At 59.5% G+C, this 11,065-nt stretch overlaps 2 protein-coding genes and 1 non-coding gene across 3 annotated transcripts; all 3 read right to left on the minus strand.

The window, feature by feature from the left end:
- Nucleotides 1–279: 279 nt before the first annotated feature.
- On the minus strand, nucleotides 280–1,869 carry BESB_078300 (uncharacterized protein; the record flags this gene model as incomplete). Its single annotated transcript, XM_029366192.1, has 2 exons — nucleotides 280–1,152; nucleotides 1,726–1,869. The coding sequence occupies 2 exons, from the start codon at nucleotides 1,867–1,869 to the stop codon at nucleotides 280–282; spliced, it is 1,017 nt and encodes a 338-aa protein (XP_029217623.1).
- A 502-nt stretch (nucleotides 1,870–2,371) lies between these two features.
- On the minus strand, nucleotides 2,372–2,443 carry BESB_080980. The gene has a single exon. It is a non-coding gene; the product is annotated as a tRNA-Asp (tRNA).
- Nucleotides 2,444–4,818: 2,375 nt separating this feature from the next.
- Nucleotides 4,819–9,376, minus strand: BESB_078310 (longevity-assurance protein (LAG1) domain-containing protein; the record flags this gene model as incomplete). The annotated part of the gene is made up of 7 exons (XM_029366193.1): nucleotides 4,819–4,910; nucleotides 5,370–5,436; nucleotides 6,001–6,270; nucleotides 6,883–7,120; nucleotides 7,750–7,869; nucleotides 8,234–8,382; nucleotides 9,164–9,376. 7 exons carry the CDS (start codon nucleotides 9,374–9,376, stop codon nucleotides 4,819–4,821), a joined length of 1,149 nt encoding a protein of 382 aa, XP_029217624.1.
- Between the last annotated feature and the right edge of the window lie 1,689 nt (nucleotides 9,377–11,065).

Below are 11,065 nucleotides of genomic sequence, written 5' to 3' on the forward strand. Positions count from 1 at the left end.
AGGTCTGCAATGACCTGCGGAGCGTACGCCGTTGCTCAGCCTGCACGCAGGCCTCCTCTGCGCTCAGGAGCCGCTCGACTGCGAGTCCCCTGGAGGGAGACTCTGCAGCCTCACACGCTCGAAGCGCGGCGCGGAAGACAGGCAAGACTAAGTGCCGAACGACGTGACCTCGAACCTGCGGGCAGCGAAAAAACGGCGATTTAGCGAGGTCTCCACCTGGAGCGAAGGCGTCTCTGCCGGGGTCGTCTCCCTCAATTTCTGCGCTTCTCGCCAGCTCCGTCAAAATGCAAGTGCGACGCAGATCGTCTTCGCTTTTCTCTTCGGTCGGCCTCTGCTCGCCTGTCTGCGTGTGGGTGGCGCCACGCATGGAGCCGGAGGCGACGCACGCGGATCGCTTCCTCCGAGCTTTCCTCCGGCGCCTGAGCAGCTGTCTCCCTCGCAGCGGCAGCACGCGAGGAGAATGTCGCACAGGGGCTCCAGAATCGCAAGGGCGACGCGGCTGTCGAAGACGGCGAGTCGCTGGAGAGCCTTGGAGAGCAGGCGAGCAGAGTCCGCTAGTGCGGCGGACGACGGCAGCCGGGGGCCTCTCTCTGGCTCCAAGCTCTCCGCGCGCGTCTCCTCCGCTGGAGAGGCGGTCGGAGGCGACGACGCGGTCGCGAGCGACCCCTGGAGGGCGGCGCGAAGGAGCGTCGAGAAGAAAAGTCTCTGCAGGCACTCTGAAAGGACGCCGGACAGATCGACGCGAACGAGTGCGTCAGGCGACGCTCTGTATGCCCGCTTTCCACGCTCCAGTGCCGTGGCAGTCGCCAGGAGCTCGTCGGTGACGCGGTGCCGCCAGAGCAGCCCCGCGGCGACGAGGCCTAGCAGCGCGCCGAGCGCCGCCGCGCGGACTGCGGCCTGCGCCGCCGGCGCAGAGGCGCGGGAGGCGCCTGGCTCGATGAGCGCGCCCACGACTGGAGGGAAGGACTCGAAGAAGACGCCAGACGGAAGAGACGACGAGAGGACAGAAACTGCGAGGGAGCCCGCGAGAGCCGCGGCTGCGTCGAGCGACGGGAGGAAGGCCGTCTGCTGAAGGCACGCCAGGCGGCTGGCTCCACCTCCGAAAAACTCCGCGTCGCCAGTACCTTGGGAAGTGAAGGCGCCGGCAGGGGCCTAGGCCGCCGACGGCGAGCGCAGAGCGTGGAAGAGAAGGGCGCCGGAGGCCTGCAGGTGCGCAGGGAACGCCTTGTTCTCCTTCTCGGGGGCGAGCGCGCGGAGACGGCGAAGCGTCGAGAGGGGAACTGCGAGACGGTGGAGGATGTCCGTGAGGTGCCTGGCGAAGGGCGGCGTGCACGAAGAGAACAATGGAGCGAGGACGGAACCAAGCCCTGCAACCCCCCAGCCGTTCCCGGAAACCCCAAACCCTTAGAGAAGGCGAAGCGAGGCTGCGCCGAAAGCGCACTCCTGGCAGAGCTCAAAGAGCAGCGGCAGGAAAAGGTCAACAGGCCCTCGTGTCCCGAGCGACCGCCTCCCGCTGTCGCCCACGCTGGCGGAACGGAGACAGGCCCGCGCGCCTCCAGCAGGGGTCTCGCGTACAGCCCGCAGAGGACGCAGCGGATGATTCGCGGGTGTGTGTCTCCACAGGCAGCCGGCAGGCTTTGGTTGGTGTGGAGGGCGGCGAAAAAAACGCCGCAAAGAAGCTGCGATTCCTCTTCAGATCGAGAAACTGTGCGCCGGCCTCCTTACGTCCTCACTTCGCCTCCAATCCTCCGTCGAGCAGCAGAGAACGACGGGCGCCAGGCGGCGTGCTCGAGTTGGAACGGGTGGTCCCAGCTTCGGGCAGAGCAGAGGCGAAAGAGGAGACTGTGAATTCTTGGCTTTCTCAGACATTCTCCTGGATCGGGACGAAAACGGAGGCGCCGGACGGCGCTTCCGGCTCAGCAAGCTACGGGCGACGCTAGCCCGGGGCCTGCAAGATGTCTCGTCCGAGGTCTCCCCACGAGAGAGAACGAAGGGTTCACTGGAGTTAGGGCAAGCAGCCGCTGTACGCGGAGAAGCAAACAAGGCGCGCGACGGCGAGTGGAACAAGCGGCACAAAGCCAGGAAAAAAGAGAACGAAAGCGCTCTTGTGGCGCAGAGCGAAAGCTCAGACGCATATCTCCGGAGGAAACAGCTGCAAGGAAGGAAAGCCATGCACGCGCGGATAGGGTCGAATATCCACCCAACCTCACGCTCACTTACAAGGTTGAATGGGCCTACGGAGGCAGAGAAAAATCCGAATTACGAAACCAGAAGGTGTGCAATGTAAATCAGGAGCGCCTCCAGGAAAAGCCTGTGTCTGCAGAGATCGAGGCCAGATGCAAAAGACATTTTTAACTCAGTTGAGGAAAAACTCCGAGACCGGGAATTGAACCCGGGTCTTCCGCGTGACAGGCGGAAATACTAGCCACTATACTATCTCGGACGAACGATGCGTTTGTGTGCAGGGAGTTATTCGCCGTGAATCCCCTTTTTTTCTTCTGAAAGCGAAAGGGTTTTCCAGAATGCTGAAGAGAGCTTTCTCAAATCAATGCTGGTCATTATTGCCTTCGCAGCGTTCACCGCGTCAGTGCTGTAGGGTTCGCGAGCCAAGTCAGCCCGGGTCTCAGGTCGACGGTGTGTACTGAAGTGAAGAGGACTCCTTGCAAACCGAGTTAGGATCCGCTCCTGTAGCCTCCATTCCACTCTCAGAAAGTGAGGCTGGCCCGTTGTATACGGCTGAACAGGCGCCACGCACCGTTCCAGGGCGATGGTGGCTCGCGCGCAGACGGTTTGGCTCACAGAGCGACACTCGGAAAACCAGCAACAGCATCCACGCCACTCCATTCCTCCGTGTTGGCTGGTGTCTGGCATACGCCTTTTCTGGAAGTAGAGGACGATCGAACCAAAGGTGCCAAGCTATACGCGCCAGGCGTTGGAATGCTAGTTGCGTGGCAACGGCACTTTGCACGCACTGTCGGCTGTGTGAGAGCGTCAGATCGAGTCCCTCGTGCCAAAGAGCTGCAAGAAGCAATAACCGAAGGCTGCATCAGAGGTTCGGGGCACCTCCACCAACAGGTAGAGGGAACAAAGGACCAGCAGAGATGGACATCAGATGTACCGCTTTTGCCACATTAGGTATATATATAGTACTAATATATATACACACACATGCTGAAGTGACAACAGAGCCGTAGAGGACGATTGATTTGCGATCAGCCGGGTATGCGCCTCAGCGTTCAGATGAAGAATGTGCGTCGGTGAGCGGAGAAGCGAGGGACATGCATTCGTGTGTGAGAGGAGAATATTGGTTCCGGAGTGTCTTTTTTTGGCCGTGTAGACCGACAGAGCGGGCTCTACCCTGCGTGGACAAACGAGCTAGAGAGTCTCCGGCGCGAGCAGGACGAAAAAAAGAGATCCGACTGAGTCGCGCGCGCGGAGTCGAGGTTCAACAGGGACTAGTTCTATCTGTGCACTTTTGAGGTTCACACATGTACGACATTGTTCAACAAAAGAAATGCATGTGACAACTACAACTGGATACCCGCGAGCGTGGTAGACATGTTTCCCGCGAGTGTCCCCTAAAACGAAAAAAACAGGCTACGGTCGTCTGCACAGAAGAGAACCGCCTGGCGGAAGTTTCACGGGCGTACTCGCGCGCGTCGTTGCGTCTATTTCCCGCTCTCTCCTTTCCTTCTCTTTGGTCGTTCGTACTGTTCAGCTTCAATGGGACTGCGTGGGGTGAGCTGCCGCGCACGCGCCCCTCCTCCACAAAAATCATCGCCACGCCCTCCGCCCACGTGGAACAAGTGAACAGCCCAGTAAACTCGAGCTAGACGCTTGCGCTTTCTCTCGCACAACACGCGGCCTTCCGCCAGCTCTGGCCACAAAACAACGGCGCACCTGGCGTCGCGCACAAGGAGGCCCTCGCGCATGTCTCCACCGAGCCTCGTCTCCTCTCACGCTGCAGACGCCTCCCTCGCGTCGTCGCGCTAACGCAGCATACATATACATGCACATGTGTGTATATGCAGATCGTCGACCAGTCGCGCAGTCTGACGGGCGTCAGCACACATTTCGCACGCAGTCTCTTCAGCGATCCAAAACCGAAACGACGCGCGCTCTGATGGCAAGGCACGCAGCTCAAAAGTCGAGTCGGCTCTCCGTAAGTCGCTCGCCGGTCTCATGTGCCGTTGAAGGCGCCTGCGCGACACCTGCAGCAGCTGGGGGAAACGAGCCATAGATCTTGAAAAAACCACGCAGGGGCTCAACAAGGAGGGGCCTTCTCCCCACTTTCCTGCTCTTCGCTTTCCTCCGTAGAAAGAAAGCCACACAAAACGACAGTTCGGCGCAGGGGCAACTCTCGTCTGCTCCCTCCCCGCCACGAAAGATGAACTGGGAGCACCCGCAGCGAGCAGCACCGAGTCTCTGGCACCTTGGCGCGAGCCCAGCGGCCTCCGGCTCCGCAGATTCCCTCCTCTTCGCGTTCTCTCCCTGGACATCCAACCGTCCTCACGGCGGCGCTTAGACGCAGATGAAAAAACCTTTCTCTGTCTCCCACGTGTTAGACTTGTCTCCAGACGCCCGAACGCAGCTCGCCATCTGTGGGCCGTCGCCGCAGAGTGCAGACACTCTTTTATGCCTCCTCCCGACGAGAGCACAGACACCAAATCCTCGTCTCGCTGAGCAAACAGCGTCTCCGCCCTGGCCCCCTGGCGCAGCTGCGCATCTCGCTCTCTCCATCAAGCGTGGATCGCCTTCCTGGCGCAACACCATAGGTCGATATTCCAACCTGAGGGCGAATCCCACATCTCAACGAACTTATTCGCCCTTCCGCTTCTCCTCCGACGAGGACTCCGCGCTGTCGCTCTCCTCGTCGCTGCGAATGTCTCCGCTCATCTCCGTTGCTCCCTCTGCAGAGACACGAGAAAACCATGGGGAACAAAAGGGAAAAAGATATCTGCCTTTATAGGACCGCACATGCGCCGAAAGTGCCGAAGCCGAGATAAGCCTCCACTACACAATAAAGGAACGGATTCCGAGCCACAACACAGCGGAACGCGCGGAGTGCCTAGTAGGCCCGGTGGCAGCAAGAAAGTGAACTCTCCGAACTCTGTGCATCATTCCGCAGGGCCGTTGCATCGTGTCCCATCCCCCTCCTCTTTAAGGCCTTCCCTTCTGTGGACTTTTCATTGCTTCACGGCTGCGTGTCGCGTGTGCGCTTTGCTCCTCAGCGCCTCTTTCCCGGCCTCCGGCGTGCGGCCTGTCCTCTCTCCGGCGTTAGTTTTCGACTGCGTTTTCTGCTCTTCCACGTGTGTCTCAAGGTTTCTCTTTTCTGCCGCTCTTCCGCGAGTGCGTGCGTGCGGCCTTACGGCGTCTGTCGTTGAGAACCTTCGCGACCATGCGGATGATGAGTCCAAACCAGTAGACGTGGAGTGCCTGCAAAAGGAAGCGGAGGCAGCGGATAGAACGATGCGCAGCTTCAAACGGGCACGTCGCTCTGAGTCCTGCTGCTGCAAGGAAACCTTTTTCCGCAAAGGCGCGTGCGCGACGGCTGAGTCTCCGCCCTCGCTGCGCAAACGGCAGTCGAAAGCGCGAGCGACAGAAGCCCTTTCGCAAGAAAGCCGCGTCTCCAGCGAGAAACGCGAGAGAGGCAGGCGCGTTGAACGGCACGCAAGGCACCGGACGGCGTCCACGCAGAGACGAGGTGCCGGAAAGCAAGCGGCTTCCAGACTCGGAAGACGGTCAGCGTTACAGCGCGGCGCCTGGCAGCTATCGACGGGTTTTAGGTCAAGGCGCGCAGACGAAAGCGAGCGCGCGCTCACCTACGCGTCACACCGCAGCTAGCAAAGAGATTCGTATGCGCTTCTGCGTGTTTGAACGCGCTGCAGGGGAGAGGCGTCGACAGTTGCGTGCGCGAGGTGGGCGAACGATAGACGGCGGACCCGCACCAGGCGTGCCAAGCGCGTCAAACCCGCGGAAAGCGGCGAGCGAGGACCTTACCACGAGGACGGAGAGGAAGATGGGGAGCAAGACGCCGCCGGGGTAGGAGTAGTGGTTTTCGATGCGGCCGTTGGTGATGCGCGACGTGTACGAGGAGTCGATAGTCGGCCAGACGCAGTAGAAGGGGAAGAGGAGAAGCCGCGCGACGAGGTACGAGATGACGAAAAGCACGAAGCTGCAGTCCGTCACGACGGGCCTGATGTACGAATACTGCAGACACTTGCTCCAGTACAGGAGGACGTCCACCCAGTCGTGAAGCACCAGAATCACCTGCGAAAAAACACAAAACGCCACGCACATGCACCTGAGAGAGCCGTGGCGACGTCCCACGCGGACAACGGCCTCCAGACGGGGGACGCGCGGGGCGGCCTCGACTCCCCGCGGAGACAGGAAGTCGCGCGGCACGCACGCTATTGCGTGTGAAAACGCAATGATAGGCAGAGACAGAAACGCGTCAAGGGGCGCGGCGGAAACGAGAGGGAAAAGAGACGGCACAGACCTGGCGCGCTCGTCCTGCGGCTGGAGTGCCGCGAACTCGCTCGCCAGCCTCCGGAGCCTCGCGCGTCGCCACAGGAAGAAAAGTGCAGCGGCACGCGTACGCCGGAAGCCGTTGACGGCCATTCGATCCAAAACAGGTGGTGCGTTCGGATTTACGTCCTCTTTCATTCGCCTTGATCGGCACTCTGTTGATGCAAGTATCGTACAAGCACTCAGCTAGCTGCTGAGAGGCAATGAGAGGCAATAACGGCATAACGATCCTTGCCAGGTCAGGTACCGTCACGATCACACGAAAAGGAGCTATCTCTCCGTGCGTCGTGCGCGTCCTTTTCAACGCGTACCTCCATTCCCCCTCCCCCCCGCCCCCCCGTGTGCGCTTCTCACCAGCCCGACGCGCCAGTACGAGGAGGCGTACGAGAAGGCTACTAGGCCGATCGTCGCGACGTGGTGGATGATGAAGACGATAAAATCCGAGCGGCGAGTCTCGAAGCGAAGGAACAGCAGGCACGAGGTCCAGAAGGCGATCTGCGTCAGATAGTAGAAGCGCATCGGCGCCGACGGCAGCAGCAACGGCCACCCGACCGACCCCTGCGAGTGTTCAGCGGCCGTGGCGATCCAAAACCTGGAAAGAATAAAAAACGAATTTCTCGGATGCACTCTGGTTGCAGTGCGCTTCTTCGGGCGCTCAACCCTGAAGGTTTTATAGAGAGGTCAAAGACGAGCGCAGCCGAGAAGGCACGGGCAATGAGTGTGCGGCTCTTCGCGGTCACTTTGGCGACCGGCGCGACAACACGCCCCAAGCGAGAAGGCAGCGAAATGAAGGAAGAAGAAAACGCGTACACCGCACTCGCCGCACAAAACTGCGATGAACGGTGAACACAACTGAACGAGACAGCCAAGGGAGCGCAGCGCCGCGCGCGGACGGCTCCCCGCGAGCGACCCAACTGGAGGAGAAGATCGGACTTTAGCAGTCGCCATCACGACGTTAGGGTGTTCATAGACGAGGACTATCTCTTTACATGAGTCATAGACTAGGACTATCTCTTTACATGAATCATAGTGCATCTGGTAATGGACTTTTCATCATAGGCCAGACCCTCGAGGGCGGTGTTCGCGCCTCCACAAGAACAGAGAGAGAGAGAATCGACGGCGGCTGCCACAGCCGAGGCAGAAGAAAGGGAAACTCCTGTCAACTTCGAAGCGAGAGAACGAGTCAGGCCATCGACAGGAAGAAGAGAGAGAGAATCTTACCACCGTCCGTCAGGCTGCTCAAACATCATGCGACTCCATCCCGGCTCCTCTGCCGTGCCCGCTTCCTCGATAAGCAGCGACGCGCCCCAAACAAGAGACGTGCTGTGCCAGAGGGCATACCTGCAGTGGAGGAAGAAAAAAGAAAACAGAAGCCTCGCGGCGCTCTCTGCGTCGATGGCGGGCGCTCACCAGCCCGGGGCACGCCGGAGTCAGTCAAAAAAGTTCACCTGATTCACGTGGAGACTGCCCCCGCTGGCTGCGAGGACGACTCGCAGGCTGCAAGGCGCCGCAGCAGATTCACCGCACAGCTCGCCGGCGAAGGCGAAGGACAAATCGCTTGCGGAGCAAACAGGCGAGGAAAGTTCAGCCGAAAAACGAGAGAAAAGCTGTTGTGTGAGACACGCGAAACCCGGTTGGAGAGTCACACAAGGGGAAAACTACGGGACGGAAAGATGCGCATGCAGAAGAGGAGAGTGTGTCTCACCAAAAATTCTCCGCGAACTTGCACAGTTTTCCGCGTTTCACGCAGCCGAGCTTGCCGGCGATGAACTTAAAGACCGAAAAGCGTTTCTTCCACGCCGGCGTCATCAATCCGCTCACGGCGAACCGAATGCAGCAGAGCGCGAAAACCGTCTGGGAGAAAAGGCAAAACAGAAAAGCGACAAGGGCAAGGATCGCGAAGCTACATGGGAGATAAAGTCAAACGAAGGGAGGCGGAACGAAAAAAACGAAACAAGAAGGCAGCGAGAGGGAATTAGGAAGTAGCGCCTGAGGCGCGGGGAGCAGTGTTGATTTTTGAGGTGAAGAATCGAAGGCAGTAGAGAAGCAGAAGTGACAACGAACGAGGAGCAAAGACTTCTCGAAAGCAGTTTGAACAAGACAAGCCAGAGAGCCGAGGAAAACGAACGCGAGGAAGGAAGGCGCGGGAGAGAGAAGGGACAAACGTGAGGCTGGCGATGAGTAGATACGGGATGCGAGAGAGGAACGAATGTGGCTGGCATCGCCCTCGGCAGACACAAGAAGAAAACCACGGAAAACTACAGGCACGGAGGCTGCGAAGAAACGAGCGCGGCGGATTATCTACACGACGAAGACAACGAGAAAAACGGGAGGCAGCGAACGCCAACGAGCCACGGTTGAGAGCTCATCGTCGCCGAAAGGGGACAGCAATGCAGGCAAAACTTCAAATACGTGAAAAAGGCCGCTCAACCGAGGGACAAGCCAAGAGCCAGAGAAGCGACGCTCTCTCTCTCTCTGAGAATGAGCAGGAAGGCCGGGCTGTGCGACTCTCGAGATCATACAGCAACGCCCTCTAATCAACGTAGCCGCGGGTAACTGTCTCCTGGCCTCGAGTGGAACGAAAAATCTGCATTCTTCAGGCGTAAGGGAAGGCAACTGCGGAACGGCGGCTCACCCAGAGAATGTAGGAGGCGTCTCGCCAGTCGAGGGTGGGGTTGAGCAGATAGAGATCGACAATTGAGTATCCATCTTCTCCGCTGGCGATCTTCGCCTTCACTTGCTCGACGTAAGACAGCGCAAAGCGCACCAAGGTTCCGTCTGGAGCTCTGTATATTTCCTGGTAGCGGCTGAGCTCCTCGCTCAGAGGCATGAACGGGGCGGGCGTCATGGTGGAAGCTTGGGACGAACGACTGGAGACGAGAGCCGAGAAAAGCCCGAGTTGCAGAAAGACACGCGGGAGACCCGCAGCTGAAAAGCCTCAAGGAGCTCCGTGGACGGGCGCAACCGAAGGGGGGGAGAGCCGCGGGTGTCCGTACAGTGTAGGAGGGCCGCGTCGTCAAGCCCGCAAGGGAACAAACGACTTCTCCGGGGCGGACGGCGCGCGAGGAATGTCGCGATCGAGAAACTTCGAGAGGGAAAACGGCGCTCCAGGAAACGGCAGACGGAGCAGAAGAAAAAAAGACACTCTCAGACGACGACGAGCGTCTTTTGGGGGGCGAGTCTGCCGCGGGGGCGGAGGGGGGGCCCGGTTTGTCGTGGATTGACCGCTTCGTTGAGTTCGTGGCGATTGTCCGCTGCAGTTGAAGCGGAGTCGCCCTTAATGCTCCGCACAGGACTCCTTTTTCCTCAAAAGGTTTCAGAGGCGAGAAGGTGGCTCCTGTTGTTGAGGGCTGTGTGGCGGCAACGTGTGTGCCGCCTGTCCTCTGTGTGTACCCGGTCAGACGCAGCGTTCCATTCGAGGGAGCAAGTCTCTGGAGAAGTCACGTCCACAAGGCTAGTCTCTTCTGTCAAAAGAGAGTGTCTGTGTATTCAGTCGTTGCAGCAAAGGCCCCGTTCACAGACAGAAGAAAGACGCGGAGGCAGCGCGAGCGGACGTGTGCTCAGAACCCGCGCCGTGACCGCACGGGTGCTGCTTTTCTACGGGAGTTGGCTTCCACTGAAGAGGAGAAATCTGCAAACGATGGCGAGTGATGGCGGGCAGTCCTTGCGCTAGCATTGCCGCTAGGCTCTCTCACTAGAACCGCTCTTCTCACTCCTGACAAGTCTGGCCGCAAGCAGCACAGGTCAGGAGCCGAGCGGCGTACGGTAGTTGGAGAGTCGAAGAAGACGGGGAGATGACCCAGGAATCAAGAGAGGGGAGTTCATGGAAAGAGCAGTCTGGTCGGTTTCAAAACAGCAGGAGAGCTCAGGACGTTCCTGAATCCTACACATCGCGGAAAGGAGAGCGGCCGATCAAATCTCTGCTGAATGTCTAGACGCGCATGGCGCATGCGCAGCAGCGGGACGAAAAGACTGTCGTCGCGCTTCTTTTCCCTCTCATGTCCGCGCCGTTATGTCACAGCCTTCTCCCCGACGACGCCCGTCTCCGGAGCCACAATGTTTCGTCTTGTGCGTCGCCGCCGTCTCTTCACTGACACGCTCCGCTCGTTTTTCTTGTTTCCCGCGTCATTTCAGCGTCTTTCTTCCTGCATTCCTCCCCCCTTTTTCGCTGCCGCGGCCGGTCCCCGCGCATCTATCGATGCGGCTGGGGTAGGGGCTTGCGTCTGCCAGCAGCGGCCGACAAAACTGCGGTGAAAGGTGTCGCAGGCGGCAGAGAAGGCATCGTCTGCTGCGAGGGGCGGCAGAAACAGACTAGGCTCGTGGATGGATGCAGGCAACGGCGGATGTCAAGGTGTGATGGGGGCGTCGCGGTGTCCGCAGGGAGCGCGTGGCTGTCCTCAGCGCCACCTGAGTAGATGCTCCCATGAGCCCTCGACAAAGACAGTGGTCTGACAGATTCAGAATTGTGTCTCCCTTTCCTGCGGCATGGTGTGCTGTGGCGAGACAACGAATCTGGTAGTCGGTTCGAGGCCTGTCG

This window comes from Besnoitia besnoiti, chromosome VII, assembly GCF_002563875.1.
Source record: "Besnoitia besnoiti strain Bb-Ger1 chromosome VII, whole genome shotgun sequence".
Lineage (NCBI taxonomy): Eukaryota > Apicomplexa > Conoidasida > Eucoccidiorida > Sarcocystidae > Besnoitia > Besnoitia besnoiti.